This window comes from Echeneis naucrates, chromosome 19 (genome assembly GCF_900963305.1).
Source record: "Echeneis naucrates chromosome 19, fEcheNa1.1, whole genome shotgun sequence".
Lineage (NCBI taxonomy): Eukaryota > Metazoa > Chordata > Actinopteri > Carangiformes > Echeneidae > Echeneis > Echeneis naucrates.
In genome coordinates this window covers 11,079,953-11,106,439 of record NC_042529.1, presented here as the reverse complement: position 1 = coordinate 11,106,439, position 26,487 = coordinate 11,079,953, and the positions used below count along the sequence as shown (strand labels likewise).

Here is a 26,487-nt window from a genome sequence, read left to right as displayed (position 1 = left end):
ACATTTAAATTACATCTTTGTCCTCAAATACAGCACATTCTCCACAGGTCGTGTTCACAGTGGGAACTCGGAACCTTTATTTGGCTTTAACTCGATGTCACCCGAACAGTTGCGCGTGTGACACCGCGCTGTCAAAAGCAGGAAGTTCAGGATGTAAAGTATAATGCTGCGGCTCCTCTCATTGATCTCATTTCCTCGTTTTTATTTTTGTTTACACTGTGTATAACCACCGGCAGCTGGCCGTGTTGTGCGTGTTCTCCGTCAGGTGAGTGTTTCCTCCGTGTTGTTCCGTCAGTTTGATGTATTTTTCCCCGCACTCCACAGCTAGCAGAGCCAATTAGCCTGCTAGCTAGCTGACTGACTGACTTCTCGGTGGCCGGTTAATGTCAAGCATCTGTGCTGGTTAACTAACGCAGCCGCCGACTTATTTCCTTAAGCAGCTTCATGTTTGAAGACGCGGAGGCTTCTTAGTTCAGACTGGCCGACAGCGGAGCTACATCTGCAGTTACACTGTAAATGTGAAACACAAGGATACTGACAAATTGTCACACAGCAGCTGAAAACCGTCGTAGATCAGTTATTCGAGCGCTGTGATTACAATAATAATAATAAAAAAACTCTTCTGTTACTTAGGAAGTGAAGATGTCACAGTTAACTTGCCATCGAGTGAAAACTGAAAAGACTGTGATTGTTGTAGCTGAGCTAAATGACACTGTGGCTATAACAAATCCTACATTGACCATGTTTCTGACTACTGTACTTTTGACCTCAACGAATATTTAACCACTCAGACATGTTTATTAGTTACCATGACACCTATACATAACTAATGCAGTCTAATAAGTCAGCCCTGTAAGAAATAAAGAAGATAATCTACTGATAGTGATGTGTTGGAGCTGTGCATCTTTAATACAAATACTGTGCTTTCTTCTGACTTTGACCCATCCACATCAGCTATATTCAGTGTGTGGTGACCCATCAGTTATTTACTCAGTAATATTGTTGTTATCTCTACATTTGTCAGGTGTCATTGTGTGATATGTCTGTTTTCATTCTGCAGGCACACGGCATGCTAACCAAACTTTCTTTGGAGCAAAGGAAATCCAGACACAAGTTACACTAATGCTGATGATTAGGTAAAGATAGCACAAGGCTGACATTGATGTAACCTGGATGAAATCTGGAGATGCTTCAATGTTTATCTCCTAATCAACTTTGGTATATTTCTCTTCCAGTCCCAGAATGGCATCAGGAATGCAAGACAAACAGTACACACCATCTCTGCTTAGTTTTTTCATTTACAACCCTACTTTTGGACCACGAGAAGGAGAAGTGAGGTTTTCAAATTACTAGTCATGAAGAAAACATGTATAGGGATATAACATTTCTAACATAAATTATCTGTTTTAGGAAGAGAAGAAGATCTTGTTCTACCACCCCAGTGACATTGAGAAGAATGAGAAGATCCGAAATGTGGGCCTTTGTGAAGCCATTGTACAGTTCACCAGGTACAGATCTAAGTGCTTTACTTCAAACAGAGACAGCATATAGTAGCATTGCACCAACAAGTTCCTTCCTTTTTTCTTCCAGGACCTTCTGTCCGACAAAACCAGCTAAATCTCTTCACACGCAGAAAAACCGTCAGTTTTTCTTTGAGCCTGAGGACAATTTCTGGATAGTCATGGTACGTTAAAGGCTTTCATGTACAATAGTTTGTAGGGTTTGTTATTTGCCGAAGCTCTGTTTACCTCCTTTGGAATGCAGTATAGCTTTACCTTGTAAATCTTTTTCTTTGCTATTCCTCAGGTTGTTCGAAATCCAATGATTGAAAAACCAAACAAAGATGGTAAACCTCCCACAATAGAATATCAGGAAGAGGAAATACTTGTGAGTGTTCAAAGACTCCTAAAAATCTTCAAAATGTTTTCTTTGCATACCTTCCATCTTACTAACCATACACACTTGTCTTTGCAGGATACTGTTTACAGTGCAGTTGTGAGACAATGCTACAGCATGTACAAGGTCAGTTCCTATATATTTTAGAATTTGTTATGTTGTGCTTTGAACATGCAATCTTACGATCATGATTAGATCTTTTGATTTTTAAAGTGTGAAATGCTTTGTTTGTTTTCTTTTTTTAATCAAGGACTTTTTTCAGAAGGTAGTGAAGTGACACTACTAATATACTAATATTGATCATTTTTCTTATGCTCCAGCTCTTCAATGGCACATTTGGCAGAGCAATGGAAGCTGGGGGAGTGGAGCTGCTCATTCAAAAGCTTGAAAAATTCTTCTACAGGGTAACAATCCTCTTACTTTTTAGTTAAATGGATATGTGTAATGTGACCTTTGACAACATGATTCTTTTTATAAAAATAATAGATACAATTAATGAATAAATCAAATCTGAATTGTTTTCCACGGCAAGGCCTCTGCTTGTGATATTTGGACATGGATTTACTATTTACTTATTGTATTCTCATTCCACTCTCAGGAACACTTTATTGCAACCCTGCTTGATTTCGCAATAATAGTCTCTACATTAGCTGTTTTCACCTCATGCTGTTATCCACTCAGCATGAACAATAGAGCTATTGGCTAAACACAAAGTATAAAACATTCATTTCTAATTAGGGAACACCCTTCTTAAGTTTCCACAGGCTTCCCTCTTCCCCATGTAACTCAAAGACAAAGACAAAAAGAGAAGCTGTGGTGTGCATATCAGAGTTTGAATGTCAGAGCTTCTCTCCTCCGGGGTGATGTAAACGTCTGTGCAGAACGCCAATCAGAGTTTCTTATTGCAGTTTCTTTAATCCACTGTAAGGAGGCACTTGTAAACAGGTAAACTAACCCCTTGCTCCTTTGCTTCTCATGTGTCTTGTCATTCTTGTGTGTGTGTGTGTGTGTCTGTGTGTGTCTTTTATTTCTTGGTTTCTAGTATCTTCAGACTCTCCACTTGCAGTCTTGTGACCTGCTGGATGTGTTTGGAGGCATCAGCTTCTTCCCACTGGACAAGATGACCTACCTAAAGATCCAGTCATTCGTCAACAGGGTGGAGGAGAGCCTCAGCCTGATCAAATACACAGCCTTCCTCTATAATGACCAGCTTATCTGGTAAATACTTGCTAAAATTTTGTTCTAAACTTTGTCTGCCTCTTCCTGACATATACCATCTGTAAGACTCAATGGTTCCCACCATCTGATACAAAGATCTAATTACTGGCATCTGAAAACATCATGGCATGCTGGGTAGACACCAGTTCTTTCAAACACAAGATCTAATCCTCTTTGCAGTTTATTTGCCCCCTGATTTGTCACTTGACTTTACTTGCACTGTGAGTCAGTCAACATGGTCAATAAGCACCGGGGGATTATGTGATTACTAATGAAATGGCTCGAGAGCAATGTTATCTGTCATTGTGAAATGTCAGTAGACAAACAGAGGAGCTGTTTAATTAATGTCCAAATTAAGCAGCTGTACTGTGTCCTTTCATGCTCTGCTCTGGAGTATTCGTCATAGCACATTTACAGCCATGGCTGACATGAAGGTGACACAGACCACAACATGCAGCGCACTGGAAAATATTCAGGCACATATTTCACTTCTCAATATTTTCTATCTTTTTGGTTTGTTGTGAAGGCTAGGAGGTGTAAAAGTGTAACTTTTTGATTTTGTCTGCAGGAGTGGGCTAGAACAAGATGACATGAGGATCCTGTACAAGTACCTGACCACCTCGCTGTTCCCCAGACACTCTGAACCAGAGGTGAGCAAATGGGTGTATACAACTGACAGATGTACTTAAGATCCAGACAGTATACAGGACCATAAAATAAGCCATATATACTGCTTTCAGAGTAATATCACATTTGCTATTATTTTCTGCTCTTAGTTGGCTGGCAGGGACTCTCCTCTGAGGCCAGAGGTTGCAGGGAATTTGTTGCACTATGGAAGGTATGTGTCTTTTTGTATATCTGTGGACCAACATCTTTTGCATGGATAGGATTAATATGAAAGTAGAACTTGGTTGTTGTATCAGTTGAGCAAGCATTGAGCTTTGCTTTTAATGAACCAAATTAGATTGCAAGTTGGGAACTCCCTTGAGTAATGGTGCATTCCATTTAAACTGGAAAGTTGGAAATGTAATTTTAATTTAATAATAACTATCTCAGACGTACACTACAAGACTCCTTCTGTCTGTGGGCATGTTGCTACGGTGTTTCTATGCATAAAATGTGACTAATATTCCCAACATTGAGAACAGAAAGCTTCCAGTTAATTGTAATTCCCAGCTCAGGGATCTACTATCTGATCAAAACTTTCTATATGCTGCTTGATGTAACTGGTTTCCGAAGGGGAAGTGTGGCTGCTGCAGCAGTCCGACTCTGGCTCCTGGTGACACCTCATTTTTACAGATTTTACAGCTCTAATTGGGTTAGACACAATAAATTATAAATGTCACTCGATAAAAGCTAGAAAAAGTCATTACAACTGATGTAAAAATATCTGGACTGGACTTGGAGATCCGTGCAGGCAAAGCTACACATAGCACATAGACATGCCTTCCAATTCAAATGGTTCCACTTAATGTTAAATGTCATCCATGAATTCCACTGTGGTTACAGCACATCAGTTAAGTTATGATCTTATCATTAGGATCAGTCATGGAGGACTGAAGGGTTGAACGACGTGGATTGATCGTAGAACTGAGGAAAGGAATTTGCAAAATTAAAATTACCATTTTGTGGTTGTGTGCAGTCCAGCTGCACTTTAGTAGGTAGGATGTGTCCTATGTGGCAAAAATATCAAGAGGTTTTAGCTGTTAGTGGTTCAACCAACCACATTTGGGAAAAATACCAATACTGAGCATCAAGATAACTGATCCTGAAATGGTCAGAATTTCATGATCCCAAGACTCCATGATTTGAATCACCTCACAGCCATTCCTTTGTTCAAGAACTACTGAACATTTTCAGTTCCTCTGCTCTTGAGTTTCTTGTATTTCTATTAGTATCACGGCCTTTTGGGTTTCTAGGGAGCTTATTCCTTTTCTCTCATTTGTAATTCTGTCTGTCAGATAATCGTTGTGAATTTCACTCACATTATCTGAATATGTACTTTTATCTCCAGGTTTTTGACAGGACCTACCAACCTTAAAGATCCCGAGGCCAAATTTCGATTTCCAAAAATATTTGTCAGCACAGGGGACGGCTATGAGGAGCTGCATCTGATTGTCTATAAGGTATTACTGATAAATGAATATCTATATGCTACTATTTCCTGACAGCCTGCAGATTCAATCACATGAATCGTTCATACTCATACTGGAGTATTTCAACATATTAAAACAGGAAGAATTTTGTTATTCATTTTTAGGGTGATTCTCATAATCTGTGACTAGAGGATTTGTTTATGAACAGTGGATTTAGAATGGACTATTCTACTGCTCTATCAAATGATATGGATTTTTGGGATTAGACAGCAGAGTTTTAAAATGATGAAGTACGTGCCACAATGCTCATCATCACATTAATGTCATTTCTAACCCCGTGACCTTGAGTTTGCATTTCACCTGCACTCATCTGCTCTTCCCCAGGCAATGAGCGCCGCTGCTTGTTTTATGGTCAGTGGTGAGTACAAACCAACACATTTATGATAAAATTTTATTTATTTTCCTTTCTGCTCTGAGATGTCTGAGAATCCTGTTTTATTACTTTGCTGTTTTATGCTATTTGGATCATTCTGCTGCTTGTGTAAAGCTGAAATATCATGTTTTTTCTTCAACTGCGACCCTTCCCTCCTGCATTTTTTTCCAGCTTCAGTGGAGCTGACAAGGGAGTTCTGTGAACAACTGGACAGCTTGGTGGGCCCTCAGCTTACCTTGCTGGCATCTGATATATGTGAACAGTTCACCATTAACCGCAGGATATCAGGGTCAGTTGAGAATCCACCACTATCTTCATTTATAACTCACGGTTTTGTTTTTGTCCTGTTCACTTTCACCTCAGGTGTTGTAATTGGATCAGCATCACTGAACCAATCAAACAGGGAAAAAGCTTTAGTGCAGAAGCATCATCATGTTCTTGTGTATATGTAACAGACTGTGCTGCTGCTATAGTGTGTCACCACAATGTTGCTGATGCTGATAATATTGTTTGTGTCCACTATGGATCACTTAAAAGTAGAAAAACAATGAATAAAATAAGTTACATAAAATGCCCAATGAAATTCACATATTCAAAGAGTTGGAATAAGAAACAGATGTCACGTATAAGTTAATTATTATTAATACAATTAACACAAATGAATTTATTTCAGCACCATGTTCAATACAGGAACAAAACTATTTCTAAAGTATGAAAAAATATCAGCAACAATGTAGCAGAAGAGTATTAGCTTTAGTTTGAACCTGAACAGAAAATCCAGTTTTTATATCCTGTGTTCACAGCATCCATGTTGTTTGGCATACGTTTGCTTGCAGTTTGTGTGTAATCAGCCAGGCTGGCAAAGATAGATGAGACTCTGATACAACTGGATATCATCATGGCACCACTTAGGGGTAACTCAAGCAGTGTGCTTTTAAAGACTAGCATCCTGACCAGCGCTCCGTTAATTCCAATAGTTCACTTCACATACACCCTGTCCTGTAATCTAAAACTGGATTCCCTGGCCAGGACAATTTGGCGGGCTCCTTTTCAATCACTCTAGTGAAGAATTCTCTGAATAAATAATGCTCCTCTAAATTCCTCAGCTTGCATCCAGTTCTGTGTCCTGATTCAGCCTGATGGAACTGTAAATCGATGCAAAGTAGATAGAAATGTGTGTGGGTGTTCACACCCACACTTCCAGAGATGCAATTACAGCACTGTTACCATAATAAGTGTGCTCTCAGCTAACTTTTGGGTGGGTGGACAGAGGAGATATCAAAATGCAGAACTTGTTTCTTAGTCGATTGTAGTAGATACCGATTTGTGATTTCTTTTTGTCCAGTCTTTGTTTGAGTTATGTTTTCTTCCTGATTGCTCAGACCAGAGAAGGAGCCCCAGTTTAAGTTCATCTACTTCAACCACATGAACCTGGCAGAGAAGAGCACCATCCACATGAGGAAGACTGCCAGCGTTTGCCTGACCTCTGTCCATCCTGACCTCATGAAGATCCTGGGAGACATTAACTGTGACTTTGCCAGGTAAAACTGTGAATATTAGCTGAGCAACTTTGTAGCTGTATTCATTTTAATAAAACACATCCAATACGTGAAAGAGCTTTTCCAAACGACAAGCTCTGTCAGCTCAGTGCATTCCTTCACAGGAGGAACTGAAAAGTAGATATAATTGGTTGGTATTAATAGTGGAAACTTTTACTTTTGTGTTGTGTTTCACAAACCCAAGAAAGAAAATGTGTAAAACCACAAACTCAACATTTTTTGGATGCCAGCACAGCTGTGTTGTTTTCATACATAATGTGATGCTGCTGGGAACTATGCAAACTTACCATCTGATGAAGTCATGAGATTCGAGTCATGTGAACATCCCATTTTCAGTCTTCGGGGCATACAGCAGCTCTGACATTCCCAGTGTCAATATCAGTTCCTATTTTGATGCAGATGCTGTTTTACTTACCATGATTCTTAAGTGATTTAATATTGATTTTAAGGTCATTAAATTGTTTAATATCATATTGTAGACTGCATAAGTAAATATCATCTTAGTTACACCAAAATACAATTCTATCTGTGTGCCAGGGTCGATGAAGATGAAGAAATCATCGTAAAAGCAATGACAGACTACTGGGTAGTCGGCAAGAAGTCAGATCAGAGAGAACTTTATGTTATCCTGAACCAGAAGAACGCCAATCTGATTGAAGTAAACGGTATGTCTCCACCACCTGGCAAATGTAAATCTGTGTCATGACTACCACAACAGACAATCTGCCTTGATGCTTAATCTCCACTTCACCCTTAATGCCCTTTTATCTTTTCTCTTCCACAGAGGAGGTTAAGAGGCTTTGTGCAACACAGTTCAACAACATATTCTTCTTGGACTGATAGAGCCCAGAGATGTTTCAACACACTAAAAACTGTCAGTGTTGCAGGGTATCATGACAGCATCAGCGTAATGCAATAATTGCATTGTAAAATAAAAAATACAATAAAAAGCCTTCTCACTAAGTTTTTTTTTTATTTAACCTATAAAAAAATTGTAATTTCCTCTTGTAATTATGTGTAAAAATCCAGATTTTTACTGTACATTTACTTTATTTTCTTTCTTTTTATTTGTACATATTTTTAGGATTTTTTTTTGCTGTTTATTCAATTTCTTTCAGATTACATATTGCTCATGCATTTTTCTATACACACAGTGTGACAAAGCTAACTGAAAGGCAGACATGCACAGAACAGTTTAGTCCAGGTTCCTTTGATGATCAGATACTTTCAAAATAAGATGTCATCATGTCAAAGGTGGTTTGTAAACAATTACCCTAACTTGAAATAAATTAAGAATTAATTTTACTCTGTAAGTCTTTTTTTTTTTTTTTTTTTTTTTTTGCTTCAGATGCTGATTAAGGCACTGAACATTTAATCTCAATAATTATAAGGTGTGCCCTGTCTGTTGATGGTAGTTGTCACCAATGGTTGTTGTGTGAGAAGAACAAATCTGCCTTGTTTTTGCTGAGGAACTCTTTATGAAGTGAAGCTTTGTTAACACATGCAACTAGTTAAATGATGGTTATTTCATGGTCAAGAAGTACAACTGAATAATTGTGATGCCAGTAGCATCTAGCACCAGCACCACCTTCAGTTCCTGATATGATTTTGTCACAATTGCAATAATTCAAGGAAATTACTAATGTAATTAATATCTACTTATCCTGTTTGCCAAAACAGGATGAAATCAGATTAAAACCAAAATCAGATAAGAGTTCATAAAAATATATCTCTTGGTTTTATTTTCTGCTTTGGATTACTATGAATATAAAATACATATTAACTGTATTAACAACAACCAAACAAAACGTAAATTAGTGCAGTTACACTTCATGCTCCATACCAGAAGGTGGCAGCAAAGTCCAGGTTATCACAACAGACAATAAATCCGATGAAGAAGAAAAGAGCCAATCAGAGCTCAACGTTGCTGATCGACTTGCAGCCAATCAGCGTCCCCGCAGAAAATTTTCAAAAACTCACCCGCCATGATTGTTGTGTTTTCAGCCTGAATACAGTCCGTCCGTTTCCTGCTCCAGTTTTGTTTGTTTGGATATTTGTTTTAACCGGACGGTCCTAACAAAAAGAAGACATTTGTTTGTAATTCGTGCGGTCAGGAAAAGGACGAGGTGGGTAATTTCCTTTATTTAAATCTCCTGCTTCAATTCTGGCTGAACAGTTAACTCGGTTCGTGGCTTCCGCTTGTTTCTTCAGTCAGCGGAACTTTATCTTCTTGGCTAACATTCAGATCACAAATTATTGTGCAGCTTAAGAATTTTTTTTGGGGGGGGTATCAGTTTGTGTTATTTACGACAGCGAAATGTTCGTTCTAGTCCGAGCTATTTTAAGTGAAGTTTTATCGACTGGTCCGCGATAAACAACGTTAACGTTAGCTTGGCGTAACCTAACGTTTCGTCACTCCGCTTTAAGCTGATCATATATGTACATGGCTCTTGTTATTTCGTCCAAGTTTGCTTCTATATTTAGAGGCAATTCATATTATCAAGATGGAAAAGCTCGTCGCAATAATGATGTTTTGATAAACCTTTGGGGTGTGTTTGGGTTTTACGTTCAATATTTGTTCAGTGAAAGAAAATTGTCAGCATTTTTTTTTTTTTTTTTTTTTTTGTCAAAGTACTGCTTTAAATCATTTTCACATTTTTCTGACTATGTACAGAGACAGTTATCTGTAATAACAGATGTATATAGATATATGCAGCCTTGCTCTGGCCCATCAGCTTATGTTCTTCTTCCTTATGTCCTCAGATATCATGGAGTCTCGGTTTGCTCACCTGCGCCAGCGGGACACCAGTGTGTCTATGTTGAGGGTGAAAATGTCCCGCAGAAGGTCTCAGTCCCAGAAAGAGAATCGGGAACGGACCATGAACACACGCAGGCAGCTAGACAAGCTCGTAGAGCTGGAAATGTCTTCACTGGATGCTTCCATGGCAATGGCCAACAAGTCAGCCATCCATGAGAAGACGCAGAACACTACAAAACCTGCAAAAAGTAATGCTTGACTTTTTATTACAGCTTCAACTCGAACCTCACCCTTGTTCGGGCTCATCATTTTAGAAAACCTGTACCTCATCTAACACCCGTTTTTTCACAGGTGCAGCAGTGGAGGAGAGATTGAAACAGCTTGAGCGCTGGAAAGAGCGAAAGGCTCTTGAGAAGGAGAAAGAAAAGAGAGAAAGGGAGCGTAAAGGGGTATTCAAGACTGGCTTGTATCATCATAAAGATGGCCTTGATATTGCTTCCCTGCCTGTGGTCCCAACTGCTCCAAAAGGGGCTAAGGAGGTGAGCAAAAACTCGTTGGTAGATTTATTACTGTAAATTATAACTCTACTGGGAATGAAAAAGTGAAGTTACAACAAACAAAATATTGTGTATTTTAGTACAGTTAAATGACGTCAAGCGACGTCAATTTTACTTGTTTTTCTAGGCAAAAGTGAACATAGCTCCATCCCAGAGTACTAGAGTGACCCGTTCAATGAAACAGCAGCAGGTGCTTTTTTCCTCTCAAATCTTGAACATATTTCTGTTATTAACTACAATAAAATTAGAAGCTGTCAGACATTCTGTGCATCATTTTCTTTTTCCAACATATCTACAGCCTCTGAAGAAACAAGACATGAATACTGTGGCAAAGAAAGGTAAATTAATTGAAAGTAAATTTTTATTTAAAATGATCATTAATATTTCTACAGCAGCTGATCTGTTTCTCTTCCTACAGCAGAACCTACCGTGGAAAGGTCAACCAGATCCCGGGCAGCTCCTGTTAAGCCTGCGCCAGCACCAATTACAACCAAGACCAGAGTTTGTGCAGGTAACCAATGAGAAGGACATTTCATTAACATAACCGGACCTCTAGACCAGCCATGCTTTGGTTTTACACGATCACGTTCCCTTATTTACATCTTGGTCTGTGCCTCATGTCATCCCACTCTGTAGTAGTGCCGACTGTGCGACCTTTGTCAACCCGATCAGCCAACAGGCCTCCTGTTACAGCAGTTCCTGCAGTGAAAGACATATCCAAGGACAGGGCAGCAGGTATACAATGAACCACAGTCAGAATTAAAGCAGTAGGTTTTTTGTTTTTATTTTTTGGGGGTTTTAGGTAGTTCCCCCCCCCCCTTTGGCATGAATACACAGAAACTAGGGACCAGATTGTTGTAGCAAACAAAGATGGTGCGTTCCTGAAAACTTACTTTTAAATATCCCATCCACCCTTCAGATGTAAGAACCACACGGAGTAGAGCCCTTGCCAACCCCATGCCTCCCCCTTCTGGCAGACAAAGAAACTGCGAAGGTATTTAAAGTTTATGAGGGCCATTCTGTTTTCACTTTCCCATGAAAACAGGAGTAATAGTTTCTAATTTCCTTCTTTATTTTAATGTATTTACTTTTTGATACACAACAGCTATCACAGACACGACCCAGGCTCTTGGCCCTAAGGTGAGCATTTCTGTTTTACAAAAGTTGTGTTCAACCTGTCCAGACAATTTTCTTTTTTATTTTTACTAAAATTTAGTTTGCTGTTTGCTGGTTTTGTTGCGTGTAGGAGCCTGAAACACTTAATCCCCCGCCCTCCAGCTCAGAGGAAGATGACATGGTGGTGGACCAGGCTCCAGCTCACTCTGTTGAGGCCCCATGCTCGTTTGCACCTGAGGGCTTTGTGTTCAAGGCTCCCGTTGGTTTGTCATCCTTCAAATTTGAGCCTCTCACGCCTCGTTCAGCAAACGCCTTCCTTACACCAAGGTAAGTCTGTTGCCTCCTTTGTTATTAGTTTTGTCTTTTTGTTGTTTAAAGGATGTTTAAGATATAAAATATTGTGTTGCAAACTTAATGCAATTATGTTACTCTTCCTGCCCAGCACAACCTTCAGTCTTCCAACACCTCCTGTCTTCAATGACGAACCTCAGTCTGAATCAAGTGGACCCTCTCTCTATAAATCCCCTCACCGATCCCCACTTTGTACATCTCCTACAGCAGTGCCTCCAACTTCAGCCAGCCCCCTAGAATCAAAGCATGATGTACCATACTTCAGGTTTCATCTTGTTTTCCTCTCGTCATATATTGTCACCTTTCACACTTGATTGTTCTGATAATTCAATGTTTTAAATGCATTTGCTTTTCCACAACTCAGGTCTGAAATTACTAATGAGACAGACAGACTTACAGCTCTCTGTGTCCAGTGGGAGTCCAAAGTGGAGGAAGAGTCCATTCCAGAAGAGAGTGAGTATACCTTCCATACCTGTATTTCATTTGGAGTGTAGTCAGTCTCCCCCAACAGAACGCTTGTAATTCAGTGTCTTTATTGATCATGTCTGATTAGTGAGAGACAAAATGCGTACAGCAATCGGCCAAGCGAGGCTGTTGATGAAGGAGCGTTTTAACCAGTTTAGCGGTTTGGTGGACGACTGCGAGCTGGGCCGAGGTGAGAAGATCACCACCTGCACTGACCTGCAGGGATTCTGGGACATGGTATATTTCCAGGTAAGTTTTTTTCATAGGAAGGATGAGACTCTATTCAGATACCATATATATATAAATATTTAACAGCTATATATATATATATATTGGTATTTTACAGGTAGAGGACATCAACAAGAAGTTTGAGGCTCTCAAAGAAGCAGAGGGCAGGGGCTGGGTGGAGGGGCAGAAGCCCCCACCACAGCTGAGGAAAGTAGTGAAGGTGAATACTAAATTAATGCTTAAGTTCATTTAGCTTCATTAACACTGTTACACATTTCCATTTTCTTTTTTTTAATGGTTCTATTTTTAATTATATACTTCAAATTTGGCTATATGATCACAGATTACTCATGTAACTACAAAATACAGCTTCCATTTTCATGTTTGAGTAGTACTTGATCTGCATCATCAGTGCTTATAGTGAAGTTAAGAAGGATAAAGTACAAATGTAACCTGTTCCTTTGACAGAGACCATCAGCTGCACCTGCCAAGCCAACAGGAGACACAGCAGCAGCCAAATCTCGCCTAGCTGCGGTGAAAGCAGCCATGAAAGCCAAAAAGCAGGCAGCAGAGGCAGCGAGAGCTGCAAACAATGCTGCTAAAAGTGAGGATGACCCAAGTCTGAATTCTAAAGAACCACAACCCCAAGCAGAGAGCAAAATGCCAGACACTGTGGTCTTTGATGGAGGCTTCTTCCAGGTGCAGAGCCCAGCTAAACCACCAGGTGAGGAAAATGTGAATAATTGCTCTTTGTGATGCATATCAAAGTTTGCTTGTGTACTTTTCTCAGCTGCTTGAGCTTTTAGATTTTACTTGCTAGCCAATTAATACATATTGTTGCCTCTATAGGTTCAAAGAGGAGGTCCAGCCGTCTGAGTGCTGCCGTGCTGCCTCAGGCCTCACCTTGCTCTAACTATCTCACACCCAGACGAGTCACTCGACGATCCCTTGCATTGGCAAAGACCCCTGTTCAGACTCTTGCCTCTCCTGCTCAGCCCGTTCTCACTCCCGCCCGCCTGCAAATTACTCATGACCAAACTCCAGCACAAGCACCAAATTCTCAGCATGGCACTCCTCAGTCCACTAAAAGGAGACAAGACAACGTAAACATCTCTCTTTGTTTCTCTCCTGTCAAGGAAGTGCTTTCAGATGACACACAGCCTGAGCGAAGCTCTGCACAGCAAGCAGAAGCAGTCTCTATGGAGGACAACCCTGTCCTTCCTGTTCATTCACTTCCATCCATTTCTGTTGTTCAGGAGCAAGACAAACCAGCTGAAGCAGATAATGTTGATCTCTCTGTCTCTCCAAGACACGCCCTCTCTCCGTGCAAAACACCTTCCATCGTCTCTAAGGCCCATGAACCCCCATCATCTATGAGCTTCACATTATCTCCCTGTGTGAGTCCCAGCCAGCCTTCCATCTCCTCCCCTCCCACTGTGCAGGGCCACGTTGAGGCTCTAGGGTCTGATTGTTGTACACTGGACAGCTCTATTGTTGAGGTTAGTTCAACTTCAAGGCTTCACCAGAATTCTGTTCTCAGAGGTATCCATAAAAAAATCAAATCTGAAGCTCGATCCAAACACTTTTCTTTGTGCGATAAACATTTTTACCTTGCAACTTTAGGAAATTCCTGGATTGGACTTTGAGCGTTATTTTCAGCCATCGCAGAGATGCAGCCTCTCACCATCTGTTGCCATAGAGACACTGTCACCCATGGCTGTGGATATTGAGATGGAGAGTCCCAGAAGTCAATCTGAGGATCTGCTAACTCAACAAGAACCAGGTTTGACTTAAACACATAATTACTGAACATGCACACACAGGGAACACCTGGGTTTTTACTTTAACAGAACGAATGGATTTTAAAGCTAAAGTAAGCCTCGGTTAATAATTTTAAAAATGAATTATTGTAGGAGGGTTGTGATTACTGATAATTTGATTTTCACCAAAAAAAAAAACAAAACAAAAACATTCATCACGCCTGAGACACCTGGCCTGCATATTGTCACTTTAAGTGTGACTGTTCTTATTGCCTAGTTATGTTTTCTGTTAGTATACTGTAGGTTGATTTTCACATTGGCACAAATTATTTACAAAAAGAAAAAAATAAAAATCTTTTGTTACTCACGGTTATGCTCACTCTCTCACTGTCACCACAGCACTATCAGCGGTGCCTTCAGTGTTATCCACAGTGTCACCACAGGTTAAAGTCTTTTTAATTATTCTTAAAAATATTGTTTTGGTACCATTCCCCAAACTGAACTGATACCTTTGCTTCTTTATTACAGCCTTCACAATGTTAAATATTAATTCCGAATTTTGTATTTTTCAGGTCCAGACAGCCGAATCAGCCCTGCTTCTTTTCACCCCAAACACAAAGGACTGGATACGCCAGTCTGTTTGTCCAAGTGACCTCATGGTCTTCACCCCTCCCTCTAATGTGTAGCACATAGTTTTCCTGTTGTATTTTTAATGCTGACATGTTTTCAGCGTTGTTTTACTCCCTTTGAGAAAAAAAATATTTGATTTTATATTGGTTTTTGGATTACTGCAAAATAGTTTTGACTGTCAACATTGTTTAATAAAGTTTTTAGTTCCAATGTGGAAATGGTCAGAATGCTTCATTTTACATTCAAGCATAAATCAGTTACCCTCAATGCCTTTATCACTGTATTTGAAGATAGACATCGAGGCATTTTGTTTAATGTTGCTCTATGTGAACAGTTTGTTTCATCCTGCCTTCATCAGGTTTCTCTGCTTTATCATCCATTCCAATTCATCAACCTCTAGCTCCCTTGCCTATAACATGGGAGTCCAACACTTAGCACTTCACAAGTTTATGGAATTAAATGTTGCAGGGTCTTTGGCTGGTTGAGACAGTCAACATCATAAATCAATTTCATGAAAGGAATATGCTGCCCTCTAGTGGCATTGTTGTGTCTGCAAAACGGGTTGGCTTGAGTTGTCAACATTTAATTTTGTTATAACAAATATTTTGAAACATAATGAGCCACTATTGTTGTATAGCACTAATTCAAGTTGAAACTAATTTTGGTTATGTGTGTGCAATCAGAAAAAGCATAATGGCTAGGGCAGAAACATTTAAAAATGCATTCATTGTTCCCTAGTGGGAACGAAATCCATCGATAATGACACATTACATAAAAAAAATGTAATGTCTGCTACTGACAAAAGCCATAAAATAAATCTTAGATGGAAATTAGTGAAATTAGACTACCTGCATCTTCATTGGGCCTTAGCTACAGCAATATGACTCTTCATGTTTCGCGTAACCAGCTGGTGATGTTCAAATGCAGGAAAGAAGAAGTGGTTGAAAAACTCATCAAGTGTTTGGCTTTTTGCTTCTGTTCTTCTGGTCATCATGTCCTCACGTCTGTCCTCTCCTGTATGTTCTAGGAGAAATGAAATACACATTTTTCAAATAAGACTAAATATTAGCTAGTGTTTGATGAATCAAGACATTTGATGATAATTATAATTTTCTAGCCAACATTAAATATCATTTAGTTAACAGATATGCATTTCCAGCACACAATAAAAACAAACCTGTGGGATGAGGTTGCTCGTTAACTTCAGTCTTGACATCTCGTTGATCCTCTGACTTGTTCTGAGCAGAGATGTATGATAAGAAATTTTTTGCAAACTAAATTAATGTGTACAGGAAGGGTATAATAGTACTCACTCAACACTAGATATTTGGAAGTCGTTGACCTTTACACATAAATGAGGTGTGATATTTACAAGAGATGACATTTGTCCATCAAAACTAATCATTGTCTACTTAAATGGTAACAAAGATACATTTTGATTTGCATGCTAGATTGCCCGTTTTATCCAACCTCTACTGACAGAGCTGAATATTTCAGGAGTGATGGGGCAATTCACCCGAGTTGCTAGCTGGTTGCAAAGCTCATGAGTGGCTGACTGACTGGAAAAGGCTGCTTATAGTTAGTAAGATTTTCTCCACCTCAGGAAGGTCTCTCCTGGTGTCAGCATTAGATCTGGACAAGTTCTGGTGCTCCATCACAGTTTCAGAACCACACTGAGATTTCACCTCAGCACAGCCCAGAAGCACATCAAAAAACTCCAGGAATGTAATCTGCAGCATAAAAACAGCAAGACAACAACAAAGGAGCAAAAGAGGTTAGGTGAATGACTGTCCTTTCAATAGGAAATGAAAAAAGGGTGGACAAGTGAGCCAGCAGATCTCCACAGGCAGACCTCCAGATCCAGGCAAGAGGACAGGTTGTCGGGGTCTCGGCTATCTGCTTTGATGATCTTCAGTAACCTCGCTGTGGTCAGCTGATCATCCAACAGACGGAGATCCTGGCAGTGTCACAGGCAGCACAATATCATTAACATAGTCTGGATTAAACATGTGACAAGTTTGTTTTAATTTATCTTGAGTGTGATATGCTCTCTATAAGTAAAGGGAAGATGCAGCTGAAAGGAATAAAGCAAAAAATCAGCATGAATTACTTATTGCATGTTAAGAGGGAAAATTGACAAAACACGGTTCACATGCACAGAAACCTTCATGTGACAGTCTGTTGTACCTTAAACATCCACAGCAGGTGTCTGCAGGTCATGGTCTGGTCATCTCTTGCAAGGACACTACAAAAAGTCTGATAGACTTCCCAGCATCTTTGTGTGTTCTTCAGAGCCACCACTGACAGGCCTGATTGTCCAAACAGAAAGCCTGGATAAAGAAGCAAATATTGAGCAAAACTATCAGCGCATGAAATGGAGCTGGGAAACTTCCAAACTGCTTTGGCCTGAAGGACAGAAATATTTCCAGGAATAGTTTCTTCTCCACTGTCTTGGACTAAATCTCATTAAATAATTGGTTCTCCTATCTGTGATTTCTCTAGTTTCATTATTTCACTGTAATAAATCCACTTGCAGGTTACTCTGTTTGTATGCATGAGTTTATGATGCTAAACTTTTACCTTTGACATTTGTAGCATTAGGAAGGATGTCATTTGTCAGCAGTTTGGATAAGCACGCAGCTAGAAGGTACTTTTGTTCTCTGTCAAAAGAGGAAAAGTCGTGTTTTTAATTCACAGTTAAATTTATGATGTATAATGTATCTATTTTACCTAAAGAGCTTTTAAAATTATTTCTCAAGGAGGTGATTTAATTTCAATCTATCCAATAGCTAAATTCAAATGTACTCGAAAGGTCAGAGGATCACAAATTCATCAGGATTTATGCTGTGGAAACCATCCAAGTCTTGACAGTCTTGACAGACATTTCAGTCCAAGTGATAAACAACTGATTTCCATCCATAAAACCATGCATGTTTGGCGCTTGGTAATTACTTTACATTGCTTCAAAGTTCTGTATGAAGAGATACACGTGTTCAAATCCACTGGTGGATAAGTCAGTGTTGACCTTTTGGAATAGGTTTTATTGCTTACACCATGTGTTTCTTGTAGATGTGGTAGGCTACAATCACTAGACAGCTGAGGAATCCATGAAACTTCATTGGGGTGAAAGGACAGTGGATCACTGCAGATGTATCATCTAGGCATAAAATGTGGTAGCATTAACCATAGTATCTAAGTACCACATCCTCTAAATGTGAGATGTAAGAGAAACTGGTCACTGGTGGACTCTCTCACCTTTGATAAAACGGTCTATCTGTGTCAGAGTGATGTCGTGATGGCTGATGTTGCAGTCTTTGAGCAGGCACCACAGCTGCAGGCGGGACAGCAGGAAGGTGTTATCTGGCGAGTGGGAATGGCCAAGTCTACTGTAGAAACTATAGATAGATCGCAGCTCTGTGTCGTTCCTGAGTAGCACAAACCCCACCTGTTACTCATGGAACAGCATCAGGGAAAAAATAGGATTGACAATAAGGATGTGCAGGGATAAGATCATACTGTATGTTGACAGTTTTATGATGAAGTAGGACCTTACCTGTTTGCGCTCACTGTCCCACTTTCTCTGAGGAATTTTATCTAGAAGACATTCAATGTTCAGAGCCCTGTCTGGCCCTGAGAAAGAAGAATCACTCCCTGACCGAGGGAATGCACCTATAACAAGATACAAAATTGTAAGTCACTTTAAGTGGAGTGAACGTTATGAATGGAGAGAATGTGCTTTGGTGTTTACCACACAGAGGAGTGGGTGCTCTGTTTCCATGCAAATTGGGTGCCATCATCTGATCATCTACAAACTCGCCCTCAAAAACATGCCCATCCTTAAAAGTGAATTTTCCCTATGAACCATAAAGCACAGTGACCATTTTCAAAAAACTGCTGACAACTAAAGGCAAGTTACTGAATATAATGAGGAAAAATGTGCATTTCATTGAATCTGTGACCTATACTTATTAAAAATGAAATAAAATTGCAGCTCTTATTAACCTTCCCATGTTTTTTATTGTTCTTCCATCCGCCTTTGTAGATCGCTCCACCGGCGTAGTGAAATGTTCCCTGCCCATGCCTCTGACCATGTACAAAATCTCCTGTGTACTGGTTACTCTGCAAATACTGGGAACCATCCACTCGCCTCAGGATCCATGTGTGTGTTCCTTGCCCATGCTGCCAGAGAAATGAACTCATGTGGATCACAGCTAAAACATATATATAGACTGATGTTTTTATTCAGATAAAAAAAAGCTACATAGGCTGTGATAAAAGAACTGTCGACTCTCTGAAAGAGGTCGAGGATGATACAGACTAAGGTGCAAGTTTGCTTAGTGTTCCATACCTGAACGCCGTCCTGCCACATCCCAACATACTCTTGTCCCTGCTTCAGCCATTTCATGGTGCCCTCTCCATGTCTCAGGTTGTTCTTCCACTCACCAGAGTAAATGTTGCCAGACGGGTAGCTGTTATTAAACATATGTCACCATGAGGAATTCAAATGCAAGTCAGGCTACAATGTTCGATCATTCACACATACATACCACCTCACTCCCATTCCCTCTCTGTTGTTCTTCACCCAGTCTCCTTTGTACCAAGAGGTTTTATCGTGGCTATAATACACAGTACCCTAACAAAAAAGTTCATCTATTACAAAACATGTACAACAACAAGAAAACTGTACCCAATAATGAAGTGCTGGATCATACCTTTCCATGCCTCTTGCCCTGATCCCACTGGCCCCTGTATGATACACCGTTTATGCCATCTTTAAAAGATCCAGTCCCATGTCGCACACCATTGTACACCTCCCCAACATAGGAGCTGCCATTTGGCCAGGTGTATTTACCCTGGCCCATGGGCATGTTACACACAAATTCTCCCTGTTGGATTGGAGCACAAATGCACTTTTTGCACTTATTCTTGATTTAATTTTTACAGGAAGGATACATGTTAAGAAACAAATGGCATCACAGGCTATCGAATTTATGCCAATTTGCGTGTGTTTCCCTACCTCGTATTTGATTCCGCCTGACCATGTGAAGACACCAACTCCATCCATAAGGCCCTTTTTAAACATGCCCTTCACAAAAACAAAGCAGTGACATCATTATAGTTCCTTATGGAAAACACAATGAAAATACATTTCATTGTGTAGTCACAGAAAAGATTTATCAATGCATTTTAAGCTATGTATGTGTATTGCACAAGAGCATGACAACCCACTGCATTTAAATAAACACATTTGTTATTTATTTTAAACTTTTAGTGATTATTTCAAACATAGGGAACTGTATTGCAAAGTGTGCGTGTGCATCTTGCAGTTTGGACTTCTTCAGCTGATTCAGAGTGGTTATTTGCGTTTGCACCTTGTACATTTGGCCTCCCTCAAAACAAGCCAGACCTTCTCCATGACGCTGGCCCTCCCAGGTTTCCCCTTCATATCTGTCAGAGACACCAGGTTACACTTCACTGGGTGTTTCCTGCCCAGGTTGATCATGTTCATGGTGAGGATGCTCTAAAATAAAGGGTGAATGATTGTTTACCTGTGGACAGTCAGGCTAAAAAGTGCGGGGAGCTGTAACAGGTCGTCGATTTCGGGCCGCTGGTTCAGCTCCGTTAAATTTTCCTTCGAACCTCCGGAGTAGCTCCAGAACTTCCCTTCTTTTTCTTCCGCTATCTGTGGCCGCTTAGTTTTTCCCCGTTTCCCCTCGTTTTCCTGTTTATCACCTGTTGTAGCAGTTTTCTTCTCGTCTCTGCCCTTTGTCATCTTGTTTCGTTTGTATTTCTCATGTACAAGCTAGTCCTCTCACCATGGCAACGGAAGAACGCCTACAACTACGGCAAACTTATTCGGTCAAAAAGTGCAACGATTTTTTTATTTCCTTCAACTATAATAAAACCAGGAACGTGAACATTAAATTATAAAATACAGGTATACAATATCTACAGTGATATTTAGGGTCCTTGAATCAGTAAGGGTGACTTGGATGTTTAACAGAGATAAACTAAAATGAAATGTACGTCATAAATTCCTCTTAACAGTTTCTTCCTTGTTATGATCAGTCCTGTGAGATGATGTCCAGGTTGGCAAGGTGCCTCATGGTCGGCCTGCCATGAGGACAGTTCCACGGATGTTCAATTTCCCCCATGTGGACCACCAGCTTCTTCATCTCACTGACACTCAGAGCAGTGCCAATCATCACCTGAGGGTGAACATATGCAAAACCACTGCATTAAAACTGAAATCTTTACTGCCATGTTACATTACATTTATCATTTTACTACAAATCACAAACATTCGTGTTACTACTAAAACTTGAAGTTTGTTTTTTTACTTGCTCCTTCACACAGCAACATGTTTCCATTCATTTCAGTAAATTACTGCATTAAACTTGCAGACAAAAGTTTCTTGACATGTGCAGATATTTACTTTTTCACTCAAATCAAAATATTATTGCAATTGCAACAAAATTAACAGTACTGTTAAATTGCAACACATTAACAAATCAGGGTAGAATGAAAATACTTTCATTATGAGATTCATTATAAAGGGAAATCTGTGCTACTGTAAAGGTATATTTAACAAAAAGACAGTTAAGCTAGTACTTACTGAAAAGAGGTTAGCCAATTGCATAAACAAACAAACACTGGTTTGATAAACCCAAAACCTTATCTGTGTAAATTTTTACAAGTTCCAAGTATATTATCAGTATAAACTCACAGATTTCCGGCAAGCTCTGGAGGCAAACATCTGTCTGACTCTAGATGGTCGACACATGACACCTGGGCTGTCACTCAACATGAAGATCAGCTCCTCAATATCAGCTGGACCAAATGTCCAGTTCTTACTGGTGGGCAGAGATACCAGCTTCACCCTCTCCATCACCTGAGCTGCAGTCGCAGTGAAAAATGTGGTAATTTGGATTATCAAAATGGGAAATCCGTAAAGTAAATGAAATGAGTCAAAATCACATCCATACCATCTTCATCAACAAGGAATTCAAAGCCATTCTTTCTGAAAATCTCAATGTTCTCTAACAATATGTTCTCACTGACTGCAGGGAGGTGAAGTTTCTGTGGGCTGTGAACAAAATGGAATAAAATTAATCCCCTGACCAGTGTAAAGGTGAAAGAGTACGGTGGGAAAAAAACATATCTACACACTGAGATACTCACACTATGAGTTTCTGTCCTTGGAGCACAGTGTGCTGCTGCAGCATCTCAAAGTTGTATTTCTCATCAGTGGCGTGTTGGTCAATCATGAAGATATCCGAGTTGAGTTTAGTGATAATGAAGCCCAGGTTAAACTGGCCAATGATATTCATCTCTCTAAACATGTCTTTGCTGTGGAGATGAAAATAAGACTGTTTACTGCTCTGAACGTTACACTCCAATGCTGCCAACTCCAGTCAGCAGTAGTTTTAGTATGGTGGTAAAATCCCACCTGATCTCCTTCCTCAGCTCTTCCTCTGCACTTTGGTTTTCTCCAGGATTGATCTTGGCCCTGAACCGTCGGTAGTGTAGCTCCTCACTGGCCTTATGCTTGTCTCTGTCTTTCATTCTCCTTATCTTCCCTTCCAGCTCTTGGAGGGAGAACTGGAGAGGCACTATCCTCCTCTGTAAGCTGACTGGAGCATCCAAATTAGAGGAACAGGCATCATCAGGACAATTTAGGAAAGTTTTAGTTTTGAGTTCTGCAGGAAACTGTAGATTCTCTTTCCTGGGTCTCTTGGCATCAGGGCTCACAGGCCCGTCCTGATTTGAAGTGCATGGGTCAGTCAGTAATTCTGGGTCTTCAGGAACAGTCCGACTATTGTCTGCCCGTTCTCCAAATGTTTCATCTTTTACATTTGGTATATCAATCATTGGTTCTGGAGAAGCAGGTTCAAGCCCAGAACATGAACTGTTTGGAACAGCTGTAGTGGAAACAAAACTGGACTCAGCTCTATCTTTTAGGTGGTCAGTATCACTAGATGGCATTGCTCTGTATCTAAATCCATCTAGCACGGACTTTCCTACTGGGGAACACTCAGCCAGCTCTTTTGCAGGTTTCAAAAGAGATCTAACATTTGGGTTGGATGCAGGAGGTTTTGCAGAACCCTTAAAAAAAGACTGTAGTGTTTTCTGTGTTGGGCCATTGTTGACAGATTTCGGCGTGCCCAACTTGTTCCCTGAATAGGAGCTGTGATGACTTGAAAATGCCGCCTTTAGGCCAGCCAGGTTCAAGGCTGAATTTGGCTTCTGTCTCTGTGGTACTGTGGCCTCTCCAGGCTCTGGGATGTTCACATTAGGTGGGGCAGCTTGTGACAGCTCAGATGTAGATCCATCTAGAGACAAGTGACAGAAAAGCACTGTAATGGAAACATCTCAACAGAATCAGTAACATCACTGTACAGCTTAACTGTTGATATACAGCATGAATATAATGAGCTGATCTTACTGCTGCCGGGCATGGGCGTATAGTTCAGACTGATCTTATTGACTCCAGCTTCATACATGCTGACCAGAGAAGTCTTTAGAATAGCCAGCAACAGTTTCTCCTCCTGAAGGAAAATCTGTCGTTTGTCTGGGGTTACGTTCACATCCACACACTCTGAAATAACAGTGTGAAAACATGTATTACATGAAGCCCATTACATATTTCAGGAGCAGAGTTTTGATGCTTCAAATTTCTTACCCGAAGCAACAGCTATGTTCAAGGCAACAAATGGATACTGATGCCTGTTATACATGTGATAAACTTCATTCACAAGTTTGGTCACCTGCAAGTTGTGAAAATCTAGAGATCAGGCTAAGTTCTGTGAATCCTTAAAATTAAATTTTCTAATAAATCTGCAACACATGAATTACCTTAAGGGGATCACATGGCCGGTTGTTAATGAAAAAGAACTGTCTGTCTGTGGAGCTTCTCCCAACACCGTGGTCTCCTCTTGACACAAACCCTGAGATCCTGCCAAACACAATTTTTACAATGAAAAAACAGCTCTGTGTGTAAACAGAGGGATACAACACTTCCATGTAGTGGTGCCACTCACGTGAAAAGCTGTTTGGGAAGATCTGCATCATTGAGTCCATATTCCTCAATGATATTTTCTGTGGGGGACACTTGTTGAAAAGGCAGAAGACTCTGTAGCTGCAGGGCAAATATCAGACATTTAAGTTCTCGGGGTGTTGGGGAAGTTCTACGATGCTAAACTATAAAATATAGATAAAAAACGGCAATGACCATCAAACCACAAGCAATTCAGTTTTACTTAGACATGGGCAGAAATTTGGAAATATTAGGCATATATGTATATTGTGTGTGTTATGAATGTTTGGTTGGACCCACACCTACACTTGAAAAAACATGATGGTCAGCATAAATGCAAAAACTATTTCTGCAAGTTCCAACCTGTTTTGGTCCAAATATAGCTCCTATATTGTCTCTCATGTTCTGGCTTCCACTAGTGCTGAGCACTGTGTTGCGCTTTCCTTGCCCGTTTTGGTTGGAGCAGGTAATGCGCACTCCTGTAGAGATGATACAGTACGACTGTAGCACATGTATCATTTTGGAATATTCCTGAAAATGAATGGGGATTTGTTATGAATTATATGTGCAGTTTAGATAAAGGAATACATTTAAAAATAACTAATGAAATTGTGTAAACAAAAAGAACACTTTAATACGATTTGGAAACTGTGAGGAGTTATATCAAATGTATGTGATCAGTAAGCAGGGGGAAAACATGCAAAAACATTAAAATGATCCTATAATGATTGACCTTCTTTATATTACGCTGGAACTCCTTGTGTCGAACAGGCAGGGTGTAGAAAAGCTGCTGCAGGCTGACTGTGGTGCCTTGCTGACGGGGATGGGGTGACTGCTGAACCATATGGCCCTTATGGTCAAACACCAGCTTGGTCCCCACCTGAGTGGACTCATGGCATGTGACCACACTCAGATCACTGGAACAAGGAGTTGGAGGTACATGAGGTGAACAGTAATGATGTGTTAAATTTACATGGCTGTTTCAGTGTTTTACCTCAGAGCACATAAAGAACTGAGGGCTTCACCTCTGAAGCCAAATGTTTCCACATGGATGAGCTCAGAGAAATCTCTTAGCTTTGATGTGTGATGCTTCAGTGCTGTGGAAACAGAGAAACAGGTTTCAGTAGGTGAGCTATGTTTAATGGAGCAGACATATACAAAGATGACACTTACTTAGTCCTTCAAAGTTGGACTCCTCTACTCCTTTGCCATTGTCTGACACTTCCACTAACTCAGTTCCGCTCTCCTTCAGTTTCACATCTGGAATATGGAACAATGCGATGCTGAGCATACAGCGGCAGTAACAAGCAACAATATGCAATCTGGGTTTCTTTAACCTGAACTTTAACCTTGTTGAATAATGAGCCCAGCAATGCCAGGCTCTGTCCACAACGCAAGCTCTATCAAGTGCTACATTTAAAATTAATCCAACTAGAAAAAAGGACGAGCAATTTCAGCTTTTTAAACTGACAGCTATAAAAACCCTCCATGGGGGAAAAAAAGTCTACATCTTTGCATACCAATGTTGGTGGCTCCTGCATCAATGCTGTTCTCCACCAGCTCTTTAACAGCAGTGGCCAAAGTCAGCACCACCTGTCCTGAGCATATCTGATGTACTGAGTGCTTGTCAATGGCCTTTATAGCTCCCGCAGGTTCAGAGCTACTGAGAAGAAAACAAGCACAATGCTGTGTTAATGATGCACCAACATAATTACACTTAACCCCTTAACCATTTAACTGTCTAAATGGTGACCACTGCATGTGTCTTTTGTGGAAACGTGACTTGATCAGAGTATGTTTCTTTGGATGTAGGCACATACATATACAAAGTTTAGCAATTTGTTAAGGGATGTATGCTACAGTTCTAAGAAAACCTACATGACCAAGGTGACAACTGGGACTAAAATATGTTAACATTTAGCGTTGCATATTAACACGTAGACCTGCATGGTGCAAAAACATATATCTGCGGGGAATGTTTAAAAAATAAATACAATCTGATAGGCTAACTTACCAAGTATCAGACATCTTTAAGCTTCAGAGTGAATTCTCTCAAACTTTGATGACACTTAATTTGAAGTAGACAAACCAAAAGGTGCCGGTCAATGTGATGGTATTCATGCAAATGTGACTACTTTGTTTTCAGTAAGAGTTGGAAGTCCAGCCGCTTACAGCATCGTGGTGAAAACACAAAAATGAAGCTGTTCCGCGCGCAGGACGGATATTGTTCACGAACATCACCTTTGCGCGAAAACTACGCAGCTTGACTGACAAAAGTGATAATTTTTAATATGGAGTGTGTAATAAAAAACAACATCACAAGACGAACGCAAAATATTATGGACACAAAATAGCCCCAAAAAATAAAATCGCATCACATAGT

General features: G+C 40.1%; 4 protein-coding genes across 9 annotated transcripts; 2 read left to right on the top strand and 2 right to left on the bottom strand.

The window, feature by feature from the left end:
• The first annotated feature begins 127 nt into the window (after positions 1–127).
• Positions 128–8,510, top strand: ccz1 (CCZ1 vacuolar protein trafficking and biogenesis associated). Its single transcript, XM_029527260.1, has 17 exons — positions 128–265; positions 1,061–1,136; positions 1,236–1,332; positions 1,411–1,508; positions 1,591–1,684; positions 1,807–1,887; positions 1,975–2,022; positions 2,217–2,300; positions 2,939–3,114; positions 3,683–3,764; positions 3,891–3,952; positions 5,129–5,240; positions 5,595–5,628; positions 5,815–5,932; positions 7,026–7,184; positions 7,740–7,867; positions 7,987–8,510. The coding sequence occupies exons 2-17, from the start codon at positions 1,123–1,125 to the stop codon at positions 8,040–8,042; spliced, it is 1,443 nt and encodes a 480-aa protein (XP_029383120.1). The 5' UTR covers positions 128–265; positions 1,061–1,122; the 3' UTR covers positions 8,043–8,510.
• Positions 8,511–9,194: 684 nt separating this feature from the next.
• On the top strand, positions 9,195–15,279 carry dlgap5 (discs, large (Drosophila) homolog-associated protein 5). Of its 4 annotated transcripts, XM_029527719.1 has the most exons (20): positions 9,195–9,328; positions 9,966–10,208; positions 10,312–10,499; positions 10,645–10,707; positions 10,816–10,855; positions 10,936–11,028; positions 11,154–11,252; positions 11,437–11,511; positions 11,623–11,657; positions 11,764–11,960; positions 12,076–12,249; positions 12,349–12,437; positions 12,538–12,698; positions 12,796–12,897; positions 13,146–13,401; positions 13,527–13,780; positions 13,934–14,176; positions 14,301–14,460; positions 14,837–14,880; positions 15,010–15,279. In XM_029527719.1, exons 2-20 carry the CDS (start codon positions 9,971–9,973, stop codon positions 15,121–15,123), a joined length of 2,625 nt encoding a protein of 874 aa, XP_029383579.1. In that variant the 5' UTR covers positions 9,195–9,328; positions 9,966–9,970; the 3' UTR covers positions 15,124–15,279. The 4 variants fall into 4 exon arrangements, with proteins under 4 accessions (XP_029383579.1, XP_029383578.1, XP_029383577.1 ...); XM_029527718.1 differs by having other exon boundaries at positions 10,318–10,499; positions 13,527–14,176; XM_029527717.1 differs by having other exon boundaries at positions 10,939–11,028; positions 13,527–14,176.
• A 264-nt stretch (positions 15,280–15,543) lies between these two features.
• Positions 15,544–20,873, bottom strand: rsph10b (radial spoke head 10 homolog B). Its single transcript, XM_029527565.1, has 17 exons — positions 20,617–20,873; positions 20,440–20,515; positions 20,085–20,153; positions 19,780–19,953; positions 19,615–19,700; positions 19,416–19,536; positions 19,070–19,246; positions 18,816–18,921; positions 18,621–18,736; positions 18,323–18,512; positions 18,119–18,224; positions 17,648–17,727; positions 17,255–17,397; positions 16,920–17,024; positions 16,666–16,797; positions 16,245–16,305; positions 15,544–16,090 (listed from the first exon to the last, which is right to left on the bottom strand). The coding sequence occupies exons 1-17, from the start codon at positions 20,838–20,840 to the stop codon at positions 15,924–15,926; spliced, it is 2,133 nt and encodes a 710-aa protein (XP_029383425.1). The 5' UTR covers positions 20,841–20,873; the 3' UTR covers positions 15,544–15,923.
• Positions 20,874–20,903: 30 nt separating this feature from the next.
• On the bottom strand, positions 20,904–26,428 carry pms2 (PMS1 homolog 2, mismatch repair system component). 3 transcript variants are annotated; one of them, XM_029527564.1, is made up of 16 exons: positions 26,277–26,424; positions 26,119–26,172; positions 25,625–25,764; positions 25,278–25,364; positions 25,099–25,201; positions 24,838–25,021; positions 24,468–24,635; positions 24,109–24,206; positions 23,924–24,023; positions 23,751–23,835; positions 23,514–23,666; positions 22,518–23,400; positions 22,250–22,417; positions 22,054–22,154; positions 21,795–21,964; positions 20,904–21,276 (listed from the first exon to the last, which is right to left on the bottom strand). In XM_029527564.1, the coding sequence occupies exons 2-16, from the start codon at positions 26,130–26,132 to the stop codon at positions 21,133–21,135; spliced, it is 2,598 nt and encodes an 865-aa protein (XP_029383424.1). In that variant the 5' UTR covers positions 26,133–26,172; positions 26,277–26,424; the 3' UTR covers positions 20,904–21,132. The 3 variants fall into 3 exon arrangements, with proteins under 3 accessions (XP_029383424.1, XP_029383422.1, XP_029383423.1); XM_029527562.1 differs by having other exon boundaries at positions 25,625–25,767; positions 26,119–26,428; XM_029527563.1 differs by having other exon boundaries at positions 26,119–26,428.
• Between the last annotated feature and the right edge of the window lie 59 nt (positions 26,429–26,487).

Excerpts from the sequence above, each read along its gene's own strand:
- rsph10b (XM_029527565.1), bottom strand. The coding sequence starts at position 20,840 with ATGACAAAGGGCAGAGACGAGAAGAAAACTGCTACAACAGGTGATAAA. Across the intron at positions 19,537-19,614 it reads GAGGGAATGGGAGTGAGGTG|CTACCCGTCTGGCAACATTT; the intron begins GTATGTATGTGT and ends GTTTAATAACAG. Across the intron at positions 18,513-18,620 it reads GGGACAGTGAGCGCAAACAG|GTGGGGTTTGTGCTACTCAG; the intron begins GTAAGGTCCTAC and ends CATGAGTAACAG.
- pms2 (XM_029527562.1), bottom strand. Across the intron at positions 25,202-25,277 it reads GTCCAACTTTGAAGGACTAA|CACTGAAGCATCACACATCA; the intron begins GTAAGTGTCATC and ends CTGTTTCCACAG. Across the intron at positions 23,836-23,923 it reads GGCCATGTGATCCCCTTAAG|GTGACCAAACTTGTGAATGA; the intron begins GTAATTCATGTG and ends CACAACTTGCAG.
- dlgap5 (XM_029527716.1), top strand. The coding sequence starts at position 9,971 with ATGGAGTCTCGGTTTGCTCACCTGCGCCAGCGGGACACCAGTGTGTCT. Across the intron at positions 10,500-10,644 it reads CTCCAAAAGGGGCTAAGGAG|GCAAAAGTGAACATAGCTCC; the intron begins GTGAGCAAAAAC and ends TTGTTTTTCTAG. Across the intron at positions 14,881-15,009 it reads TATCCACAGTGTCACCACAG|GTCCAGACAGCCGAATCAGC; the intron begins GTTAAAGTCTTT and ends TGTATTTTTCAG.
- ccz1 (XM_029527260.1), top strand. Across the intron at positions 3,115-3,682 it reads TATAATGACCAGCTTATCTG|GAGTGGGCTAGAACAAGATG; the intron begins GTAAATACTTGC and ends TTTTGTCTGCAG. Across the intron at positions 7,185-7,739 it reads ATTAACTGTGACTTTGCCAG|GGTCGATGAAGATGAAGAAA; the intron begins GTAAAACTGTGA and ends TCTGTGTGCCAG.